At 41.5% G+C, this 24,357-nt stretch overlaps 3 protein-coding genes across 5 annotated transcripts in view; 2 read left to right on the top strand and 1 right to left on the bottom strand.

Moving 5' to 3' along the window:
• Positions 1–4,175, top strand: part of LOC140994372 (tumor protein p53-inducible nuclear protein 2) — a 4,423-nt gene extending 248 nt beyond the window's left edge. Inside the window, exons 1-4 of one of the 2 annotated variants that reach the window (XM_073463967.1) lie at positions 1–17; positions 1,342–1,485; positions 1,624–1,777; positions 3,007–4,175. The exon at positions 1–17 is cut by the window's left edge and continues 248 nt beyond it. In XM_073463967.1, coding sequence (XP_073320068.1) covers positions 1,362–1,485; positions 1,624–1,777; positions 3,007–3,235 — 507 coding nt within the window. In that variant the 5' untranslated portion in view covers positions 1–17; positions 1,342–1,361 and the 3' untranslated portion in view covers positions 3,236–4,175. Of the gene's footprint in view, positions 23–1,341; positions 1,486–1,623; positions 1,778–3,006 lie in introns of both variants that reach the window. The other variant, XM_073463966.1, reaches the window with a different exon arrangement.
• Positions 703–10,911, bottom strand: LOC140994371 (uncharacterized protein F13E9.13, mitochondrial). 2 transcript variants are annotated; one of them, XM_073463965.1, is made up of 7 exons: positions 10,641–10,911; positions 10,065–10,147; positions 9,796–9,976; positions 9,336–9,486; positions 8,089–8,216; positions 4,225–4,458; positions 703–1,749 (listed from the first exon to the last, which is right to left on the bottom strand). In XM_073463965.1, exons 1-6 carry the CDS (start codon positions 10,789–10,791, stop codon positions 4,268–4,270), a joined length of 885 nt encoding a protein of 294 aa, XP_073320066.1. In that variant the 5' UTR covers positions 10,792–10,911; the 3' UTR covers positions 703–1,749; positions 4,225–4,267. The 2 variants fall into 2 exon arrangements, with proteins under 2 accessions (XP_073320066.1, XP_073320065.1); XM_073463964.1 differs by lacking the exon at positions 703–1,749 and having other exon boundaries at positions 4,164–4,458.
• Positions 10,912–11,005: 94 nt separating this feature from the next.
• ccne1 (cyclin E1) lies at positions 11,006–19,985 on the top strand. Its single transcript, XM_073463963.1, has 13 exons — positions 11,006–11,363; positions 11,457–11,619; positions 12,157–12,207; positions 12,404–12,491; positions 12,835–12,900; positions 13,059–13,225; positions 13,789–13,924; positions 15,896–16,042; positions 16,214–16,309; positions 16,644–16,778; positions 17,914–18,025; positions 18,172–18,329; positions 18,893–19,985. Exons 3-13 carry the CDS (start codon positions 12,194–12,196, stop codon positions 19,076–19,078), a joined length of 1,305 nt encoding a protein of 434 aa, XP_073320064.1. The 5' UTR covers positions 11,006–11,363; positions 11,457–11,619; positions 12,157–12,193; the 3' UTR covers positions 19,079–19,985.
• The last annotated feature ends 4,372 nt before the right edge of the window (positions 19,986–24,357 follow it).

The raw sequence follows: 24,357 nt of genomic DNA, 5'->3' as shown, positions 1-24,357 counted from the left end.
CTGGAGAACTTTATCTGGTCAGGTGAGTCAACATGTGAACTGATATGTATCTGTTATTAACAGTGGCCTTTGTGAGGCTTGGATTTAATTTTTCTTTTGTTCTCTTACTACGATCTCTTGGCTGTGTGAGGTCTTCGCAGTCTTTGCCTGCTTGTAATTTGAGCTGAATATCGTGTATATTGTATTATAAAGTATGTTATATCAGGACTACAGTCTCTACTTGGAAAAACTAAACCAATTCGAGTGATTACAAGAAATGAAGTAACACTAATCTGAGCGCACAGTCAGCTGTTTTTTCCTCTGTGAACATCTATATAGATTATAGGCCTGTTGAGATGATGCCGGGGACAGGGTTAGTTGCAGTAATGTGGTGTAGCAGACAGTGTCCTGCAGTGTGTCCTGCAGTCTGTCTGTGTTGACAGGAAGGGGTCCGGTGACATAAAGTTCTGGGCGGACACTGATAGAGCAGGAAGGCATCCAGACACGGGGAAAACACGGGTCTATTTATGGCTTTATGTTTTAAACAGCAACAGCAGATATTAACCAAGTCATGTAATATAAATGTAATATGCCATGGAATATTACAGCCATTACATATGTTGGGATCTACCTAAAGATATGTTGAACAGCTGAGGGAAAACGTCTTCTGTAATTGTTTTGTGATCTGCTGACAGGACTTGATGAGTGAATGTTGTACCGACATTATTCACATTATGATCACTTATTTTAATACTTTCGCACATTTTAACAGTAAGATTTCTCAGTTTTGGTGTTATTAAGACAATGAAATAATGCATTACAATTGCAATACGTAATATTAAAATGTCTTAAGCCAAGAATAACACGGGAACCTGTACAGAGGAATAACAAACACAGTGTTGATCCTGTAATACCAGGGTCACTTGCCTTCAGTAATAAAAGTTAGTCCCTTCTCCATGACAGTTATCTGACCAGATTACATAATATCGCTGCAATCAGTGTAATTCCAGCCTCTTCATGTTCTCTCAGCTGATTCGAGCCTAACTTGACCCCACGCACGTCACGGCGACGTACTAACTCAGCTGCTCAGGTTTCTGAGCTGCGCAATGGAAGGAGGTGTTTGGTATGTAGGGAGGACAGGTGTTAGGGGTGTTTGTTGGGACAGCCTCTAGGGGGAGCCATGCACAAAGTTTATGTGCGACAGAGACGCATGGTGGAGGCTTGGGTGGAGGAGGTTAGTGGAAACAACTAAGAAGTTTGTATTTAAAATATTAATGTGATGTCATCAGCTGACACAAGACTTTCACTCCTCTGTAGCTTCGGTCTATTCTTTTAATTGACCTGCTTGCTGTTCTTTTACAGATTGCAACAAAGGGATAAAGATGTTTGGAAAGTTTCTGTCTCATCTGCTTGGGAGCGCTGGCGACGACTTTGAGGCAGCAGATGACCCTTACGAGGAGCTGATTGAGTTTGAAGAAGGAGAATGGGTCATTGTTAATCTGCCAGGTGAGAGATAGATCCTGCCGGAGGTACAGAAATATGTTATACACACTGATGTTATTTAAAACAGTCTTGGCTCAGGGAGGCTGCTGCTTATACTGGGATGTAAACTGATCTGGCTGAACTCTGATGTTCCTCATACAGAGAGCAGGCCGCTGTCAGCCCCTGAGGTGGACCCTCTGGAGAACCTGCTGATCGAGCACCCCAGCATGTCTGTGTACCAGATAAGACGCAGGATGAGTGGAGCGGAGGAGGACGAGGAGCTGGGCTCTGATGAAGATGAAGAGGACAACCCCAGGTTAGTTTCCATCTACAACTCCAGCCTACACATGCACGTGTTTAAAATGAAAAACCACAGACTGAATTTACAACACTGTTCGTAAGATAAGTGAACATGAAGTTCCATCCTCTTCTAAAACAAGTGAGAGTCCTAAAGAGAGGCCAGAACAGCTTCTGTGGCATCAAACTGGTAATTACAAAGTGTTATCAGATTCCAGTAATTCCTGTAGTTGCCTCATTATTTGTGAGATTGTACTTCCAAGATGGAAAGTCACTCACAACCTGTTGCGTTTTCAAGCCTGTACTACTATAGTGTAGTAGTACACACTGTGATCTGAGTTGGGGTCACCTCCACTGATCAATCATTGATGTTTAGGGGGCAGCCCCAATATTAAGTGCTCTCCACAGTGACTGGCTTGGACAGCCTCTCGCTTTGACCTCCACAGGTAGACACTTGCTGCTCCTAACAAACCACTACCATGGTGCCAGCCGCTCTCTCTCTGCTTCTGGATGAATGTCGGTCCTTTTGTTTCGTTCTATTCTTCTTCACTCAATCTTCCAGCTTTGATGCTATTGCTACCTTCCCTAACACTGACTGCACATAGAGTTACTTAGAGTAGCCTTTTATTGTGACTAGTCCAACGCACACCTGTGTACAAGTCACGTTGTTTTATCAGCATCTTGATATGTCTCACCTGTCAGGTGGATAGATTATCTTGGCAAAGGAGAAGTGCTCACTAACACACATTTGAACAAATTTGTGCTCCGATTTTGAGTGACATCGTTCTTTTGTGTGCACAGAAAAAGTCTTAAATCTTTTATTTCAACTTGTGAGAAATGGGAGCGAAAACACAAAAGTGTTGTGTTTAAAGACATGGACATGAGAGTTGTATCAATCTTATCTATTTTTCTGTAAGATATAAAATAAGCACTGTTACTCAAATGTCGAACTAATCCTTTAAAGGATGAGAAGTCCTTAAGGAAGGGTTTCAAAGTCAAGAATCAACTTTTATGTTTAGCTAACAAAAACTCTGTTTTAGGGAAAGCTGACATGTATTTTCTTATTGATGATATTAACTAACTCACCTCTTGAGAAATGACAACCATCCAAAACCTTGCAAAAGTGTCCTCACATTTGGGGTCTAAATCTAACTTACATTTGGTTTTCACAGGATAGAAGAGGCATCCACACAGAGCCGGTGTACAGTTATACTAATCTCTCTTAACACTTCATCTGTGTCTGTCCAGGCCAGTGGCAGTGAGGCGGCACATATCCTGGCGTCTGGCTGCCTGGGGAATTCCTCTACCCTGCGACATCCAGCTGCTGGCTGTCCAAAGGGCCAGGACCCAGGCTGAGTGGAAGAAGCTGAGCCGCAGCGCACTCCACAGGCAGAACCTGGCTAAGACACGATTCTCCCCAGCAGAGAAACGCTACGGCCACTTCAAGCAGCCCTGCCAGCGTCTCTACAACTACTGAAGAGGAGGAATGGAAGTTCTGGTGAGAGAATGTGTCTCAAGTTGCCTCCACCCCGGCCCAGTGTGCAGCACAGTGCCTTGATTCAAAATTACTCAGGTTTTCCACCACTGTTGCACATCACACATATCCACACAGGCTAAGCATCTGAGATTCACCACTTCTGTGCAGTATCATCTGCTACATGAACCACAGCAACACACCTTTTTATCTTGATGTTAATGTCGCCAACTTGCACTGTAACTCTCATGTTAGAAACCACTGAGTACAACAAACCTCGATCTCCTGACTTCATGAATGACACAGTTGTTCCCTCAGGTTGGAAAGCATTAGTAACACACGCAGTTACTTTCAAATTAAAGCGTCTGTACACCATTCAATGAGAACAGTTGAGTTGTTTGAATTTTTTTGATTGATTAGATATAGTAGGGGTAGGGTGTGTGAAAGTTTGATGTTGTTACTGTTACAATGTGTGACACTGATCCAAATATGTAACATTCAAACCTGTAGAATACTTTGCTCTAAATGATGATGCTGTTGGATAATAGCACATTTGGATTGGTAGTTCCTTGGTTGTATTCAGTATGTATTATGCCATGTGCCTTAGCTTAGACGTTCATGTAATGAGTGCATTAAAGTTTATTTCATACCATATTGACCTGTACAGTATTCATGATGTTCAAAGACATAATGATACTCTGAGAACAGATAAATATGATAAATGTTCCTTGAGTTTCTTATTGAGTCTTAAGGAATAAAACAAAACCACTGTTCATGTTTTGTACTGAGTCTACCATTTTGTACTTTTTCAGCTGGTTCTCACACTTTCACAAGTTGTTCATTTTAGACTCATGTGTGTAAATACAGTTGAATATTATGTTTTTCTATTGATGCGTATTTATAAAATGTACAAAAAAACTGCAAATAAATATTGTTTTCTTAAGGTGGTGGCTGTATGTGCTTTAATGTGGCATTACATACAGTTATTATACCTGGAATTAAACGTGTAGGGCACTGGGCTGATGAGAGAAAACCTCATTTTACAAGGTCACATCTCTTTCCCATGAACCTCTTCACTCGCTCTGGATCAACAGCATTGGCCCAGTGGCCACCCTTCTTGAAATGAGAACCGATGATCATCCCATTTGCATCAAGGTAGCCCTCAATGTTGTCATAGGTCACTCCAGAACCTATAAGCACTGGAATTCTCACAGATTGCGAAACCTCTGCAAAAAAAGCAAAGAAACACACACTGTTTATGGGTTTTAAAACATTAAAAAAAAAACATTAAACGGCTCCATACAACATGTCTGGTATGTCTCCGGCAGCCCGAAGATCCTAAATTGATATGAAAAGACGTTATATATACCCGTCGACGTGCAGTCAAGCTAATGTACCCATTCAGAGGAGCTGCACACTCATGCTTTTTGCTCAGCAAGCTCCAGTGAAGATTTCCGCTTTAAAAAGGTTGTAAATAACATCTTTTCAAATCAGTTTGGGATGTCGGGGCTTTCAGAGACTTGGATTATACCGGACAAGCTATTTGGAGCCTTTTTTCTGTTTTAAAACAAGTCCCTATCTACTTCAGTAGCTGCAACATTGTTTTGCTGTGAAGCTCCAAAAATGTTTTGTGGAAGACAAAACTTCACCTGACTTTCCATCAGCAGGGGCTGAGTAGATGATTACTGGATTTAAATTTTTTTGGTGAACTTTTCCTTTAAAAATGGGGTTGGTAACATAACAGAAACCAGCAAACGCAAGCTAAATTTTGTAAAGTGTCCAGCCGCAAAAAATCCCACTCCCTCCCTTCAGAACCATTCAGAGGTGCTGTGTGCTTTGTGCTACTCAGTTAGTGGTGGCTGCGTCTCACTCGTTCATTGGCAAAGGGCCAGTGTACTGTGAGTGCAGCAAATCCTCATCGCTAACCACATCCAACTGCCTCATGTCTCACACGGAAGAAAACACCTAACATTATCATAATGAACATAAACAATGCACATGGCTATTTTTAGTACTCGTTGCTGTCTAGCTAATATTAGTATTGGAACATTTTGGCTGCACTTTCTCCTCCAGTGTTGTGTGACCAGCTTGTTGATAACCATACAATTAATCCACCAAGCCTTGTGGAAGACTCTGGCCACATGCAATGAATGCAGAGTCACAGCCACAGATATCGATTTGTGATTTTTTAGTATTTGACAGAGCATTAGATTTATTGATTGCTGTCGGGATGTTAAGATATTTTCTACAAATACAACAAAAAATGCTTCTAGAACAACTTACCAACCCCAGACTTTAATGAATGTCACCCACAGTGTCTGTGACTAGTCCAAGAGAGGCTGTGACACAGTAAACCTTGGATGCAGTGGAGGCAGCACACTGGCATCATGAGCTCCAGTGTCATTGTGTCTGTCTGCTGCCTGCATGTTTGTGTTAGCAAGAGAGAGTGCATGTGTGACAGAAAGAGATTGGGGTAAAGTGTGAGGCACCTGAGGCTGTGCCTGTTAAGCTCCAAGTATTTACAGTCTTTCTTGTATGTTGTGTTGGAGACACTGCTTAAAATAGCAGCCCCTGTCTTGCTTTGAGAGAGATATACTCCAGACTTTAGACCCAGTGGCACTCATTAGAAACAGACCTGGGTGCCTCTTGTCACAGCTTCCTTGTCTACTGATTAAGTCACTGATGGAAAAATATTAAAATTCTGGTGGACCACCACAATGTAAAAATGCTGCATTATGGGTAAAAATCCTGCATTTAATATTTTACTTAAAAGAACAGTTCATCCAAAAAATTAAATATCAGTCATTATCACTCACCTCTATGCTGATGAAAGTCAGGTGAAGTTTCACAGTACACAAAACATTTCAGGAGCGTCACAGCAAAACTGTGTCACAGCATTCTCCTCAACAACTGAAGTGGATGGGGACTTATAAAAACGTAAAAAAACAACTGAAAAAAACTAAACATAAAATGGCTCCATAAACTCGTACGGCATAATCCAACTCCCCAGAAGCCCTGAGATCCCAAACTGATTTGAAAAGATGTTATTTACACCCTTTTAAAGTGGTCACACAAGCTCAACCCTACATTGAGGGTGTAAGTAACATCTTTACAGATTCATTTGGCCTGAGGACTCCTGGATTTGTTTAGGAGAATGCTGCAAGGCTGTTTTGCTGTAAAGCTCTAGAAAAGTCTTGTGAACAACGAAACTTTACCTGACTTTCCATTGGCATGGCGGTGAGTAGATAATGACAGAATTTTTATTTTTGGGTTAACTGTTCCTTTAAGTATTAGTGAACTAGTACCAAGTAAATGTAGTCAAGTATCAAAGGTGCAGTTACTCATTTTATACAGTTGTGGTCAAAAGTTTACATCCACTTGTAAAGAACATGTATCATGGCAGTCTTGAGTTTGAGTGATTTCTACAGCTCTCATTTGTCTTGGATGGAGTGAGTGAAACACACGTCTCTCTTCATTACCCACCGCTGTACTGGGTTAATGGTGAAGCCCTGTCATGTTGTCTTGTCTTTGTTTTGGCTATCTGGTAGCCTTTCTGTAAAGACGTTACTTAATTAGACGGTAAATAGTAGGAATCATAGATAAGACTTAGCAACAGGAGATAAACTAGTCCACTCAGCTCATGCCTGTGCTCTCTGGAGGGGGCCTTTAAACTCACGATGTTACGACAGTACAGGGCTCGGTAGTCGATGACAGCCATCGGTGATTGACGATGGAATCGTTTGTCGGCCCAAGTCTAGTATTCACCCAGACCATGTTAAACCAGGTGATAACCAAATGTGGGTTAGTTACTATGAGCGACACCTGTTGATAGGCCCTTTTCACTGTTTTGACTTGTCATAGTAGGAAATGCACAGCTGTTACTAATAATATGAATCACCTGAAACTGAAACAGACAAACAGATTTCAGTCATTTTATTACAGTACACTTGCATTCCACAAAATGTCCTCTAGAAGGCACGTACAGTGAACATATAACGATTAGTGCAGCCTTAAGTCTAAAACTGTGCTTAAGAACAATGTAGTCTTTCCACCACTGGTTTTTACTTGGTCATCACTGAGGACTGTAATGAATAAAACAAGATTCAGTGGTGCTACGCTTACTGTGCATGCGTCTATGCATGTGTGCACTGGAATAAAAAGAACCACTGTCCAGCTTAATCCCCTGCAAATGAATCCATTCCTTCAGTTCTGAAAGAAATTCAGAGTGAGAACAGTGTGTACTGCTCAGTGTTTGTTGGGTAGATGGTGGATGGTGGAACAGTTATTTGGTCAGGTGCTGAGGCTTCTGCAATTTAACTCAACAAAACCCTCCCATCCAATAGACCTCAGATTGGATTACTTGATATCCAATAACACATTGCTGTATATGGTGTGTGTGAGAGTGAGCATGCATATCCAGCATTCATTAACTGAGCTGCAGCCGGGCTTCAGATGGTTCTATATTGAGTGACTATTGATAACTGGTCTGAAGGTACCATGTGCTGATCAATAGAGGACACTGAGACCTGCTGTCAGGAGCTCTCACAGGGTTAGGTGAGGGTGTCCTCTGGTGGACAGACAGGGTAGTGACTGAATGACACAGTAAGTATACAGCATAAGGCTGTGGTACTCTGGGAAATTACTTTCTCTTTTTCATTTTATTTCATTGATAATTGAATACTTTTAGATTTTTATAACATTCTATATGATTAATTAAAAGATCAATGTCGAATCAATCAAATCTATGCAAAAAATAGCTATGAGTTGCAGCCTTATATGTCTATCCAAAACTGTCTGGCTGTGTGATTAGCACCTCGCTCCTGGTTGTAGGAAGTGTGGAGTTACTGAGGAGTTACCTCTGAGCTCCTGCTGGTCAGCCTGCACTCCAGTTGCCGCTCCTGTGATGATGACTCCATCAGAGAGGAAAAACTCTGCTGCACGCGCTGTCTCTTCAATGCTCATGTCTGATGTCAAGGCATGGGAGCTGGGAAAACACACAGGTAGGGTTAAATAAAGGAATTAAAATGCATTGTAAAAACTGACTGACAACTTGGACCACGATCAACAGAACATCAATCGTCTAAACCCTCATAGTCCCTCAAACTTTCTAACACATTAAGTACTTTATTTCAAAATAAAGAAGGAGTTCTTTGTGAGTATGCGCTCTGTGGGATAGTGGTTACCCTCAGAACCAGAGAATGCTGGTCTGGGCCTGTATTCACCAAACTTTAGTTTACATTCAGTCTAAAGAACCAGATGACAAGAGACAGAAGCTCTTGCGTGATCACATGATTAATCACATGTGCTAAGAGAAGGAATAACCAATCAGAGACAAGGATTTAACTACATCTGCCATACAGTTTGTTCTTCCTTCCTTACATTGTAATAAGTGATATGTTCTCTAACATAACTATATGAATTATATTTGTTATGAAGTTCATTTCAACTGTGATATATCCCTGATATTTCTGTTAGCCTACACCTTAATGCATGATGTCTTACATTTTTAAAATACATAAATACACATACACATGAAGGGTAAAATATTCACACGATGACTAACCCAAACAAACAGGCAGGAAATTCAGCTGCACTTGCACATAAAGTATAATAAGTGCAGACAATAAAGATGCATAGAAACTGATGAATGCCAGCTTTATTCTTATCATTTGCAACAGCAGTTGAAATTATAAGGCCAAAACAGCCTAACTCTAGATTACACATATTGCTTCTGATAACAAATATCTTGTCCAGTCGTTCCAAAACATGTCTTTGGTCTTCTGACTTTTATTAGTGTCATTTTCACCTTCCTTGGACAGTGGACAGTGTGGAGACAGACAGACAGACAGGAATTCAGAGCAGTAGGTCCTCTGTTGGACTCAAACGTAGGACGTTGCGGTTAAAGGGTATGCGCCTTACTCTCTTTAAGATACATATTATTTTGTTAAGCCACCCAAAAACTATTAGTATGAATCCTCATTAATTACAGTTGTATCCAGAGACGGTGTCTCATTAGTGTCAAATATGCTTTTAGGTCTTTCATGCATTTCATTGGCTCGACAGGTTCTACTTTCTATTCAAACTGTATAGATAGTGAGCTCACCTGTGCTTCTTTTTGATGTCGGTGAATATCCGCACATGCTCAGCTCCAATCTGTTTGCGATATCTGAGTAAGTCGCCAGCGCAGGCATTCAGGAGGCCCTCATCAGCCACGTGAGAAAAGACGAAACCCTCAGCCCTGATGAAATCCAGACCTACCAGCATACAGTGACATTATAATGGTTTACTAACTGGTAGCCACTGTGTCAAATACAGGTAAGTTTTAGCTAACACATAAGTAGTTGACCTTTGTTCTGAGAGTATGAAGTTTCTCACAGCTCATTTCACTGATTAACACACCTTAAGTTAGAAAGTGCTATGTATGTTTTGTAGGAAATCTGTTGACAATCAAGCCACGATGACACATTACTGAAGACCTCTGCTCTGTTCTGTCCTAAAAGCTTTGACTGCCAATGACTATAGCCTCATATACAGCCGAACAATGATGTAGTCAGAAACTGAACCTGAAGCCAAAGCTACAGCCAGTGCCTGCTGGTTAGCAGAGGACAATATCTGCACTCCAAGTGGCAGTGATGGACAGACGCTTCTCACAGCAGCGCACACTGCCGTCATAGAGGCAACCACCTCAGGGCCCACAGAGAAGGAGTAGGGGATATCATGCATGTTCTCAATGATCACACCATCCTAAAAGAAGAGTTCACAAGAAGTTTTACTGGTTTGCCTGGAAAGAATTAAAATGTGTGAACAATTCACACAATGTGCAATAACTTACAATCCCTGCATCACGGTAGATTGCTGCTTCCTTGCATGCTTCTTCAGTGATTTGGGACATTTTCATACAACCCAGGGGGGTGCCTGAGGTAGAGCAGACACCTGGTTACATACAGCATGACTTTATATATATTTACATTTAATTTCACTTCTCACATCTGCTTCACTACAGTTCAGAGAGAATACTGTATATTCTATCCAATTGTGTTAATTTGAGTTATACTTACTAGTTTGTTTTATTATTCACAAAAACATTATGATCATTAGCTTTTAAAAACATGAAGCACTGTAACTACCCAACAGTACAGTAGTTTAAACTAGTTTCACTCAGACTGTAACAACAAACATGCTTCTTACTTGCACATGAATGCATGGGCAGAAATAATCAGATATTTAACAATCATATTCACATGGCACTTCTGATGCTTTAAGCAGACTGAGTTAAAACAGACTGCACGTTGACTTCAGTAAAATGGCAGCACAGTTGTAATGGAGTACAGTGTGGTAGCCTGCAGCTACAGTACTTCCTCCACCACTGAACACTTGTCTGAGGGCACAGACCTGTGCATCCGTTTACCTGGTAAGGCTCTAACATGAATCATCCCAATCACCACAGATCTCAGGCGACCAAAAAGCTCCAAAAACGTCATGTTCTGCGGCGAAACACGGGAGAGGAGAATATCTGGTTTGTGTGTCAGCGTGGGGTCACGTGACTGGCCAAAGGTCATTTGTGTTGAATCAAACACAACCACACAAAATCAATCCTCTTCACAATCTATACCAGGCTCCAACAGCTGTTTATCCCACATGACCCGAGCAGCTGTATTAAAAACTCAGCACGCAGCACAGACAGTCCGTTTAAAGACAGGTGTTGCGTGGTTGCGTTGGTGAACGGCTCTGATTCGGTAACACATGCGGGAAATGGGCGCCGGCAGCAGCACCGCAGCTAACATAGTTAACATAGTTAATATACTGTTAAATAACAGCTGCGCCCACAGTGACAGCGAGTCACAGGGATATGTAGAGTCCACAGACCGGAGAGGCGCCATCACATCACAACCCTCGTGTCGTGTTAAGTTTTATTTGAGGTTTAATCCAGAGGACGAGGCTTTGTTTACATCTGACAGACTAGCCACGCGGTGCCTGAGCACTTCCGCTTTGGAAAGCCCGCCCCCGCAGCTGTCACTAACAGCAGTCACGCCTCCCGCTTATAAACTTTAATTTTCCTTTTCTTCAGCTCCGTGTAGACCGACTCCATCACACAGGTGTGCTGTGCTCTCCGTGCAGGTGTGAAAGTGAGGTGAGTGGAGGAGAGATGAATGTATAAAGAGGCGGAGAAGATGGACGTTTAGCGCCAAGTTAACTCTACTCCCCCTGACGTTGATGCTTCCAGTCATCTGTTCCTGCGAGGCGCCAGCTCAGAGGAACTAGCCCGGCCTGGACCCACACACACCCAGACCAGCTCCCAGCCAGAACTACCGACGGACCGAACTTAGACTACATTAATTTATTTTTCACACTGGGATAAGAGTGAACTTCAAGGGTCCAGTCTTGAGGTGAGTGGATGAAAGGAAACTTCGTGTAAGTTTAGTTTAGCTTCTGCTGCAACTTGTGTAGCTATGCTCAGCTCAATGCTGTCTAAACCGGAACAAGACGGGCTGAAGATAATGGATTTAAAGCGTCTGTGGTGTGCTTTGTGTTAGCTTGGTGCTGGCTGTTGTTGCTTTTACTGTTAAATGGTGAATTGTGAAAATAGGCGTCCTAGCTGTGCCTGTGTTTCGGCCATTATGTGGCCAGCCAGCTGTCCAAACTTAGTGGAGGGAAATAATCAGGTTCCCCTCAGAAATACACAAAATGACCACGTTAAGCAGCTAATATAGCGTGTGTTGTTCATTCCCGCCTGTTTTCGTGAACATACGTACATTGTGTGGTACTTTTGAGCGACTTGTAACATCGCGTACTGTTTCCATTTCCCCGCGCCAGGCTGAGCTGGGCTTTGTCAGAAGGAGGGAGTTGAGAGTGGGGGTTGGGACTCAATCAATGTGTTTTCTTAAACCCCAAAAATCAAACTTAAAACCATTTCTCATTCACAGGTTTACTCCACAGCTGACACAACCCCCTCTGAGTATAATGCGGGGACAACGGTGAGTTTAATATCTGTTCACTTTTAAGCGCGTCAATCAAAGTGACGACAGAAAGAAAAGTTGATGCAGCTTTAGCCATCCGGGTAGTTAGCTCGCTGCTATAGGACCTGATTCTGACCATATGAACAGGCTTATCAACATGTTTTATGTTGACTGTGAAAACTTACAGCTACATTTGTGTTGTTGGTTGTTTCAGGGAAGAGACACAACCCAAGTCTGTTGCTCCCGATGTGCCCAAGGAAACTACAGTACGACCGAGAAAGAGGAAGGCAGATGTTGCCATTGTGAGTAGACTGAAAGGCTTGAGACCAGCCTATAGGTGGCCTTTGCTCAATTTTCAGCTGCAGCTAGTTTGCAAATGTAGGCCTAGTTGAATAACCCACATGTAAAACTGCTGTCACATACATTCACCAGTGCTGGCAAATAAGTAGTATAGTATTGATGCAGCTGATATTGTGGATTGTTGCATTGCTTGATGCTTTTTATTGGTGCTTGTAAAGCAACACATCCCCGGGGGACAGGATTCTGTTTCTACCTTACACAATGTCTTATCTTAAATGAGATTGAGCCAGCTCTGTACTGCTGGTGAACTCAATCACATACAAGTTTTCCATCATTGATCCTCAGTATTTACAAGACCTGGACGATGAGGAGGTTGCAGAGATGACAAAGAAGAAGCAGCGCGAGTGTGAGGTAGTCATGGTTATCTTTTAACACTTTGTGTCAGAATATGTGCCTCTCTCCAGTCTTAACCCAGTTCTGTTCATGTATCTGTGGCCCAGTCACTGAGCCTCACCACCCGACCCTCACATTTTCTTTGTCATCTCTCTGCTCTCCCCCTTCCTGTGAAGCCGGGCTGGAGTCCTGATCCTGGTTACACAAGTCCACACAGGTGGATTCCCACACCTGATCAGGAAGAGGACCAACCAGTCACCCTGATAAATGCAGGATTCCCCCACTATAACTTTAACAACATATTTACAACCCCTGTGCATTGTGCACCGCTTCCCACACTGTGGTAAGTACTGTTGTTGTACTGTGGTCGATTATCTTAGGTTAGACGCTATGTCCTGCAGCCACCTGTGCTCTCTCTTGTATCCGAGCACATACTCATGAGTTTTAAATTAAAGACATATCCTAAGCCAAGGTTACAATGTCTAGGCTTTGTTTGTGTCTTCTTTTGCGGTGTTGCCTTTGTTTTAGTTGCAGCTAATAGTTTTTCTTGTTCACCTTTAATCACTAACTCAGGGTTTCTGCCAGAAAAGTTGTCAGGCCTGGCAGGGGCTGCCTTCACCCTTACATGCTGGTGAAAAGCAAGACACAGGAACTCTGTTTGGGTTTTGAGAAGTTGTAGCATTTCTTAACCAAAAATAGCCTAAACTGCACTGCTTCGTTCACTGCTATACTGCTAACTTCTTACTCACTGTGGAGAGTCAACTTAAGCCTGGCGGGCTGCCGGGCTTTCAATACACTGGCGGAAACTCTGCTACTGTCCTCACTAGAGCTGCAGCCCAGAAAAGCCCTGTAGGAACCAGATTAGTGATGAGTTACCATTGTTTCCATCTCTCTTGTTGTTACCAGTTGGGCCAGTAAGGATGTGGTATGGAACAACATGTTGGAGAAGGATAAGACCTACACCAGGGATGTCCACATGATGGAGAACCATCCTCATCTGCAGCCCAAGATGAGGGCAATTCTCCTGGACTGGCTCATGGAGGTATGGAGCATATCTTAGTGACCAGTATAACACCCCTTTTGTCGACAAAAATAATAAGCTGCAATCACTGGTGATATCTCATGTCTCTGAAAGAAATTAACCTCATCTCATTTGGGCTAATCACATTCAATAAACACTCCATCTCCTTTTACTCTTTAGATTTTAGTTCTTGTCCAGCGTTGGGAGTAACTTGCTTTTTTGTTGTAACGTTACGCTTTAGTTCTGCAATTCAAGTAATCCATTATTTAGTTAGTTTATCATAAAAGTAATCCGTTACTGGAAGATATTGCTGTCTTTTCCTTTCTTTTTGTCGCCACAAAAAACAAAGTCCCTGCAGCATTTGCACTGCTTCTGTTTCTCTCCTGCTGCTCAGCAGATGGCTGCTTGCCAGCGGAAGGTAAACCTACAGTTGTCAGTGTGCATGCGTAGCTAGCTAATTCAATGTAGCGGGATGGCAGAGAGGACAGCATTAACTCTATGAAAATATTCCCTTTTAATTTTTGGGCGAAAAGGACAAGAACAACATCACAATGAAATGCAAGCTGTGCCTAAAGGATAAGTGCTTACCAGCTGCGAAGAGCTCTACTTCAAATTTGAAGAAGCATCTGCTTCAGCTACAAATTGGCGGTATAGTCAGTACTTTCAAAAGGTACACATGGCTACACGTCGTCTAGACAATATAACTGACATGCGCAACAAGCTGCAAAGGGGTTTTACTGTAATTTACTCTTAACACGTTACTGCATTATCTACTGAGAAAAGTAACGTAACAAGTTACTTCTTGTCAGTTCTTTTTTAACTTTTTCTATATAATGTGGTGGTTGGATAAATGTTTGACTTGACCAATTTAAAGTTACAGGAAACTTGATTTAGACATGTTTCCACATTTATATGTAGGAATACATGAGATGTATTGTGGAAAGCATGTGATGTAACTGAAAAACAAAATAATCAGTAAAAATTGGCTTGATTTTTAGATTTCATACAGAAGTCCCATACAGTTCATTATAGACTGCTACAGCAGTACACAAACTTGGCTCACTGTAACAGTCGCCGTTGTTGCAAATTTCCCCATTGTGGGACTAATAAAGGATTATCTTAATAGCTGTGAACTGTAAATTAGAGCAGGATGATTCCTGAGCAACCAAAACTGTACAAAGCAGCTCCACCAAGTTCAAGCCAACATGACGGTGAATTAAATGTTTGTTTGTGCTGAACATTGACAGATTATCAATAACTGGAATATTAATACACAGATCTACCCAACAAGCTCCACATTACACTGAAGCAGCAGAGAGAAGGAGCGAGGACAAGAGGCAGTTTGTATTGCAAAAAAATCCTGTAAATCTTTCAACTGTAACATTCCTCACTGTCCAACACTGGGACAGAAGTCACTCCCTGTCAACACTAATTAGACTAACGTCTGTCCATCACATATCGAAAGCAGGGTTTAGGCCTTTTTCTTCCTTGTGACTAAAGAGAGCTAAATGGGCTTCACACCCAGCATCTGAACCTTGAAATAAACAGAATAAAATTCAAAACATCATCACAAGTGGTGACATTTCTAAGCGTTGATGACTGACGGCATACAGTACATAATTAACACCGAGCCTAACCCACCACAAATTCACAATTTTAAGCTGCTTGTGCCTTTTTAACCACTTATTTGTTCTTGGTTGCATATTCTTGTGAAGCATTGTGTGGAAATCAAACTCATTCAGTGCCATTTTACTTTTTGAAATAAAATATATAAATCAGGCATGATACTAGATGAGCACAGATGGAAATGCCTCTGGTCTAATTAATAGCAACATATCAATGGAATAGATGTTATTCCATCATTATTGTGAACTTTCTGATATCATCTGATGACCATAGTTTCTCAGCTAAACAAACCTACAAGTGGATATGGATTGAAGTCATGAGAGGCCACATCAGTGTAGTGATGTTGTGTTTGTGTTCATGTTGTAGGTGAGTGAAGTGTACAAACTGCACAGGGAGACGTATCACCTCGCACAGGACTACTTCGATCGCTTCATGGCCACACAGAGAAACGTGTTCAAATCAACACTGCAGCTCATCGGCATCACCTGTCTCTTCATCGCTGCTAAAGTAGAGGTAATATAGGTTGACTCTACAGGATGTTTTGTTATGTAGTCTGTAGTTCTTTGTAGTCTTTTGTTGTGGGTTTCCGTGAAGCAAATCATCCTGCCGCTACAGCATTTGACAAGATATTGGTTTGTATGATTGGTTGTTATAATGCTCTTCCCTTGTTTCTGTGTCCCCCAGGAGATGTATCCTCCCAAAGTCCACCAGTTTGCCTATGTTACAGATGAAGCCTGCACTGAAGATGAGATTCTCAGCATGGAAATTATTATTATGAAGGTAAAAAACATGCACACACTACTCATTGTTCCATGACACATCAGTAAGTGCTGGTCTACATTTGTCTAAGTATCATATACCTAATCTACCTCTACCCTGGACTTTGATGAAACTTGGTGTTGATTGGCCCTTAGTTACTGAAGGCACTAATGGAGGACAGCATGTGTTTATGGCATGATTTTATTGCATGTCTGTCCTAAAGGTAGTACAACCCTGGAACTGTGAAAGATCTTGATTTTCTATCTAGATTTAAGTTGCAGTAGTATTGCTGTTGGTTAAGATTTTACATCTCCAACACCAACGGTTTGTCTGCTCTCCTTTGTTTCTGACACAGGAGCTGAAGTGGAGTCTCAGCCCACAGACTCCCATATCCTGGCTCAATGTTTACATGCAGGTGGCCTACCTGAAGGAGACAGACGAGCTGCTCATCCCCAGATACCCCCAGGCTACCTTCACACAGATCGCAGAGGTAGTGTGTGTGTGTGTGGGTGTGGGTGTGTGTGTGTCCTTCACTAATGAATTGATATATCATTTGGGTTCTTCATTAAAGCTGCTGTAAACGTCATCGTTTTAGCCGACTTCCTGTCTGTTCTACAGTTAGCAATCTCCTCCCTCTCTGCGTCACCATGTGAATGTGCAGCAGTAATCTCCAGACACAGCAGCAAACAGGAGGATCTGCGTGTTTGCAAACAGACGGGGCCATCACGTTATCCAGTTCTGTCCTGATTGGATAAAGTGGGCAGGGATACCAGAACATGTTTTCTTTTACTGCATGAGCAGGGGGAGGAGAAACATGGGCTACTGACCAAACACTATATATAGAGAATATAGAAGAATAAAGAGCTGTTGAATACTTAATGTAATAAAAATATATCACTTACAGCAGCTTTAATACAGAGTGATGATGGCTATAACTAGGTCTGCACAGCTCTGTTTGATTTGACAACATTCAGACATACTCTATACTACATGTGCAGAGGGTGACAGATTAAAGGAAAAACCTGAATCACTGAGTGAAGAAACGTAACAAAATCCAGGTGCTTCCACACAGGTGTACTGCATGGTACAAGTAACATCCACATCTTAAATTTGTCACCTGTATGTATGTCTTCAGGTGTGTTTATTGGCAGACGGTGAATCTCTCTAACCTGCTTTTCTTAAGAAGTCAATTTTTCCCCCGCTACAGACAAAGTCTCTTTCTCCATTCAATATGACCAAGTCATGTGTCAGCTGTGATTTTTGACAATTGCACATTTAACTGGACGCTGGACAGTTAAATTATCTTGTTATGTTTTACTGTTCTCAGAACTTTAGTTATATTAGAACAGTTAGACAGAATTGCAGGCTGCACGGTTTTGATTTATTCAATCAAAAACAAAATGAACATGAACATACTGCTGTGAGAAGCAGATATGACGGTTTATTCAGTGTAATCGTCCAGCATAGAGCAGAGTAGGAAAGGGAACAGCTGTCCATGCTGTGTTCAGTGTCCCTCCACAACCTGCGATAAGTGGTATTTACATAATTGCCAAAGATGACCACTTGTTTGGAGGTATGCTCTGGTGTTTAATTCCAGTTGGTTTTCCTTTTTTTCTTCCCCCTAGTTGTTGGACCTGTGTATGCTAGATGTGCGTTGCCTTGAGTTTTCTAATGGCATCCTCGCTGCTTCAGCCCTGTTTCACTTCTCTTCCCTTGAGCTGGTGGAGAACGTCTCAGGTAAAAAAAAAACAAGCTTGTCTTTTCAATGGAGATGTACTCTTCTCATGCAAAAGTTATGTTAGAATATGGCAGTACACATAGGTTTTTATTTTTAATGTTAATGTTTTCCTGCTGTTACCCTGGTTGTGTTTCTGTCCATGCAGCTCTGAAGAGGGTAGAGGTGGAGGAGTGTGTGAGGTGGATGGTGCCTTTTGCCATGGCGCTGCGGGAGGTTGGAGGGTCACCTATGAAGACATTCACAGGAATCCCTGCAGATGACATGCACAACATCCAGACCCATGCCTCCTACGTTACATGGCTGGTAAGTGGAAGTAATGTAATATGATGATGATGATGATGATGATGATGATGATGATGATGATGATGACGGAAACAGCTGGAAATAAACCCTGAAATCACTATTTACAATGCGCATGTGCTTGGCTCTATAAACTTAGAAGTAACATTTGTCTATGTCAGAACTTTAAGTTTAATTAGATTCAGTTGTCAGTTTTAGGCTGTGACTATGTTGACACTTGGTTAGGGTTCGGTAAAGATCATGTTTTGGTTCTTTAATCACTTAACATGTGGAAGTTATTTGGTTTTGTTGGTACAGATACGGCTGGAAATGGTGCCGTCCTCTTGTTAAAAATATCCATTGGTTTTTCACACTTACAAAGGGTGCCTAGTTGTAACGTAATGTAAACGTGATGTGATCTGTATGACTGGTAAAAATGTGAACTACATATTTACATATTTTGCTAAAGCATGGAATGCCAACATTTTATTCTGGCCACAGTATGCTGGTAAAATGTGCATAATGGACCTGATTCGACTGCTTTCTGGCAACAGGACAGTGAATATGTGTATTTCTGCTGTACACAGGAAAAGGCCCATTCTTACCAGGATGTGGAGTTGGAGCGTCACGGCAACTGTCCTGTCCCTTCAGGCGTCCTGACTCCCCCTCTGAGCATTGAGAAAACTGAAGCGTTGGTCCTAGTGGATGCTACAGTGCTGAAAATCAGACCGAGGATGCGTACACCATCCCCGCAACGGCCTCTGCCAAAGTAGTGGAACGAACACTGAATCGGACAAGACAACAGAAGAAAACCAACTCAAATGTGTTGACTCTGAACAGCGACTCTGCAGTAACAGCACACTCATGTATCATTGGATTTTCAGTGGGAAGTCATTGATGGAAATGGTATTTTCTCCTTTCAAAGTCATGCAGATTCCTTTGTTCCAGGTGCTTTTATATGTCTTTGTAGTGGGTGCACGCACTGACTTTGGCTAAATTGGGGAAACACTGATGCACAGTGAGTAAATAGTTTGGATGGTCCCTGTCCCCACAGGAAATGTTGCCTATTTAACCCTCCAGTTTGGATGAAAACGCAAAGCAAGAGACTGTTTGGGATGCGACGGCTCGAGGAGATTTTTGTTTTTGAACAGCATTGCACCCAAATGCTTGCATTAATTGGCGACCACACTGACAGGAAGTGGTTGCCATTCTTCTTTTCTATGCAGAGGCCAAATTGAATGGACATTTTATGAGTCTCTCTACTTAATTTAGTGTGCATGTCTGTTTGGTGATTGCTGGTTTTAATCTATTAGTGGCCTCATTTGCCCAAAAACTATTCCTAGAGTCATTTTTGGCTCTATGTGCTGCTATAAAAGTGGGCTTTTCATGATGGAGGGTAAAGAGTGTATGTGTGTGTGTGTATGCATGTGTATGAAATGGTGTGTTACTCTAGTTTTGGTTCTAGTCTTGCCATTTTATTGGACAACATGACCATGTTTTGCTTGGGGACCAGTAGCTTGGCTACCTAAATGGACAAGTGAACCAGCCAGGCTTCAGAAGCTAAAATGTTGATTGTATTTAACTTTTATTTTAATCCACCCCCCCAGACACCCCACACCACCAAAATGTAAGATTTCTATTTGACGTTTTAATAAAATGCTGCTACATGTTTTCATTGAAGACAGTTTCTGAGGACTCTTTCTTTGCTTTATGGACTATAAACTATAACTATATAAACCATTCTGACAATTGTTGATGAAGGTTCTCACTCAGCCAGGGCATACTAGTACCAAGTGCTTTATTGTAGGCAACTGGACTTTTTTCAATTTCTTCTCTGACGTTTCACCTCATCAGAGAAGCTTCAGTTCAGAGCTGTTGAAGCCTCTTGGATGAGACGTGAAACATCTTGTTGCCTTGTTGAAACAAATCCAGTTGCCTACGATACAGCACTTGGTATTCTGACAATTGTTTGAATTATTAGCGGTAAAAAGATACAAGTGTGACTCCCTCCATGTAGTCTCCTCTGTACTCTAATAAATCCCATTCACTCTGGCGTTAATGGCACTAGATGTCCACTAGATGTCAGTGTGATCCTTTCTGTTTGATTCATTCTATTCTCACCAAGAAAGAAACATGCACATATACCATCATTAAAGTAGCAGACTAACAGTACAGTGACAACATCACAGATCAGAAACAAAGACATCAACACCAAGTTCCCAATCAGCTCATACTGTGATATTTTTTTTAAAGCTCGAGCTGTAAGATAAGATAAGATGTTCCTTTATTGATTTCCCTTGGGAGAAATTCACAGGTAGCACAGCAGTACAGAGGGAAATAAGACGCAGCACAAGAGTGAGTCTCAAAAAATAGAGACAATAAAGAGATATTGGAAAGAATAAAATAACAATTTGAATAAAAATATGATAAAAAAAACTATTAGAATAAAGATAAACATACATACAGTAACTGTCCTTATGTGTACATGATGTGTGCAATATATAATAAATGTGCAAATGTGCAGGGTTCCTGAGATATTAAACAAGAACAAAAAAACAATCAGTCTTTGTGTGTCTTTCAGTGAAGTGTATGGTTGAATCCTTAATCAGTGGAGGAAGCTCTAAGTCAATCAAGACAAGTGAAGTCTTTGTGTCTGTATGAACAAAACTATACAGAACTGAACCTTGAGCGTGTCATAATTCTAAGATCTTGGAATTACAAACCAGTCCCATGCGAACATGTTTAAGATTAGGTGTTGGCTCCCAGTTCAGAGAAGTCCAGAAGTGTCTTCAGTTAGTGAAGGAGCAGCAGAGGCAGCAGCTAGACATGCTCTTTACTTTTGAAATGTAATATTGTAAGTTGATGAAAGGTCTGTTCAGCAATAAAAAGTTTACTTCAAACCACTTAACCATAATTAAAGGTCACCAGATCCACATCAAACTGTACTCACTCATACAGTAGATACCAGCCACGTAATACATCTGATCTTTTCCATCAAGATCCTTGTATTATTCCCTGAGAAATTAATGAAATGTAAAAAAGAAAAAACACCCACAAAGTGAAAAATAAAAATCCTGGCTCCGTCCCTTTATCTGGATCCACACCAAAAGTTAATGGGGTCTATTCTTGGCTGAGACCCGTCCTCCATCCAAGATTTGTGGAAATGGCAGTAGGTTAAACTCAGAGTATCAGATCAAAAGCTGCCAACGACCTGCATTCTGACCAATCAGATCACTGGAATATAGAGCCTCCACAGGTTCCTGAGGGACACAAGTAAGCTGAGTAAGAGTTTCTTATAGAGCGACAAGTAATAATAGCAATAGATATTAATGCAGGTCAGAAAAATCATTTTGCTGTTCCAGGCGTTCTCTTAGCACTCTGGTTTTTGGACAAAGATTTGACAAACACAGGGACAGTTTACAACACTAAATCTGAGTCTTTCATTCCCGAGGATCTCTGACAGTGTGCTTTATATTCCAGCACTGACCCTCAGAGTAACTTGACATGTTTAATGCTCATAAATGCAACAGATTGGTCAGATGGACCTCAGCAGACATGAACTTCTTCTCTTTCCTCTGTGTTTCGACAGTAACTTTCACTCTTTCATGTGTGTTCGTCCTGTTCTATTTAACTGACTGTATTGTACCAGGCTACATCTCATCTCAGTGAACGTATCTTCTGCTGTGACTTCAACAAAACTATCCTGAGGATATATGTTTCATCTAATTGGATATTAAGTACTTCATTCATAGTTGATGATGTTGCTTGTTGCTGAACTGATAAACCAGTTGATAACCAGCTTTGTGATGCAAGTCCTGAGGATCACTAATGATCGGCTCAGTCAGGTTTTGCTTAAGCCCTGGCTAAATCATTTTATTGCTATAAAATAAATCATAGTGGGGTCCTATTTGATGAGTCAAACTTCTTTAATGGAGTTTTGCCTGTTGTATCTGTGCTTTAATTAATTTTCAGCACATATCATACTAAGAAAGCTCACACTGAGTCATGCAGATCTTGAACACCCAATGTCATGTGACACGACAACAGAGTGATCGAGATCAGTGGGGTTGAATTCATCTTTTATGTGGAAGCCTGACCTCATCTCTGGGCTCCAGCATGAAATGTAGTTCAGTTCTGCTTTGTTTATTAAAGCGTTGTTGTTTTTGCTTTAATATTCTACTAAAGTACAGAAAAGGCTCTAATTCTTACGGAAACTTAAAAAGGCAAAATTCTGGAGCCAAGTTCTTGTCAGCTTTTTCAGAGGAGCAACAGAAAGCATTTAACACTGGCTTAATTTGTGTGCGGCCCAGGACCGGAAGGCTCTGCAGCGGGTGATTAAAACAGCCCAGAACATCTACTGAGCATCAGTGAAGTGAAGTGAGACCTCTGCACAGAGCGCAAAAATACTGAAAGACAACACTCACCCAGACACAGTCTGTTCGCCTGCTGCCAACAGGTACAGAAGTGCTCGCTAAATTAACAAACTCTCTTTGTTTTCATGACTGAATAAACTAACTGACCTTAAAGGACAACATCATTTATACTGTTTTACTGTGTTTATATGTGGCGGACCCTGCCACCTTTATAGCTTCAAACAGTGTTCTGGGACCTTATTTTCCTCTGAGAACAGCTTGTTTATTCAGTTATGGAAAAAATACATATTTCTGAGTTTGTATTATTACCTCATCAATATTGCAGGTATTAAAATTCTGGGTTCATAGTGCCCCTTTAATGTCTTGGGTCTGTGCTTCAAAGTTATAAAATAAATCAGACTTGATTTGAACTGCTCAGATGAGATGGCTTTATGAAGCTATCTGCTTAAACTTTATTATATATAATACAATGTACATGTCTAATATAACGTTGTCTCTGTGTCAGGCCTTTTAATACTGCACTGTTTTCACTGTCACCAGATAGAGGATACTGCCACCTCATATTTATCTTGTTTATTTATCATGTTTCTACCATTTCATTGCACAGTGACAAATAAAGTGTCTTCATCCAAATTTTAGACTGAAGACTTCTTTAAGACTTCTTTGCTCTTTGTCAGCTGCCTCTCGAGAACCAGCTCTGCAGGAGAGAGCTGGAGTCTGAGTAGCCACACAGAAGCCAGACCAGCCACCACACTGAAGTTCTTGTTAACCACCAGCGCAGATCTACACTTGTTTGTCTCCGGTGGTTAGTTTCTTCTCTGTATGTTGACACTGCCAATGCCAAACAACACGTTTGCTCTAGCTGAGCAGAGTCAGAACCAGGCCACACGTCCCCCCGGGCCCTGCCACCATCCCATGTAAACAAGTTGCTGCAGTGTATATTAGCAGACACTTTGATGTCACCAGCTGACTTAGTTTCTATTCTCTTACTCTTAAATATTTTATTGACTAAGGCTAATTCACAACAGTGGAGTGAGATATTGACTATAACAAGGGCTGTGACTGCTGTCTCTTTCTCAAAACCTCAAAGGGATAAGTTTATTTTACAGTGTATGTTATCACAAACATGGCAGCAGCACATACTACATGAAAATGATTTCCAGTTGATTAATTTGAATTTCTGAAGGGCTGGTGATTGTTTAGGGGGCTCTAGAAACCCTGAAGTACCCTTAGACTATGAGAAACTGTGTAGAAATACAGTACTCAGGGACTTGTGATGTTCATGCCTGTCTCTCTGTCATGCTCTTTTAAATGTGTGTCTGCCTCCCTCTTGTGGCCACTCTAATTAAATGCAGGACCACTTGAGGAACCACAGATTCCCTCACAGAGCCTCATGCTCCTCCTCTGAGACCACACATGGAACAAAAACATCGTGTGTCTGAGAGAGAAATGTATCTTTTTAACATAACTTTAACTAAACACCTCCATGACAAAGTTAACAAAAATGGACTTTTTAACAAAGGGATCACACTAATGGTTGGTAGACAGTTACAGACTCTTCTGTCCAAAGCAACTTACAGTATTTCATACATAAACTGATGGTGGTGGCTGCCACGCAAGGTGCCGACCAGCACATCAGGAGCAGTCTGGGGTTCAGTATCTTGCCCAAGGACACTTTG

The sequence above is a fragment of the Pagrus major genome, chromosome 4 (genome assembly GCF_040436345.1).
Source record: "Pagrus major chromosome 4, Pma_NU_1.0".
Lineage (NCBI taxonomy): Eukaryota > Metazoa > Chordata > Actinopteri > Spariformes > Sparidae > Pagrus > Pagrus major.
Note: the sequence above shows the minus strand (reverse complement) of the source record. Positions and strands in the feature narration are given on the sequence as shown.

What these genes read in the sequence shown, in the direction of transcription:
- LOC140994371 (XM_073463965.1), bottom strand. Translation starts at nt 10,791, where the DNA reads ATGACCTTTGGCCAGTCACGTGACCCCACGCTGACACACAAACCAGAT. An exon ending in TCATGTTAGAGCCTTACCAG is followed by an intron (nt 10,148 to 10,640) that starts GTAAACGGATGC and finishes GCTCTACCTCAG; the next exon opens with GCACCCCCCTGGGTTGTATG. An exon ending in GACATCAAAAAGAAGCACAG is followed by an intron (nt 8,217 to 9,335) that starts GTGAGCTCACTA and finishes GTGTTTTCCCAG; the next exon opens with CTCCCATGCCTTGACATCAG.
- ccne1 (XM_073463963.1), top strand. An exon ending in GCACCGCTTCCCACACTGTG is followed by an intron (nt 13,226 to 13,788) that starts GTAAGTACTGTT and finishes TGTTGTTACCAG; the next exon opens with TTGGGCCAGTAAGGATGTGG. An exon ending in TCATCGCTGCTAAAGTAGAG is followed by an intron (nt 16,043 to 16,213) that starts GTAATATAGGTT and finishes TGTGTCCCCCAG; the next exon opens with GAGATGTATCCTCCCAAAGT.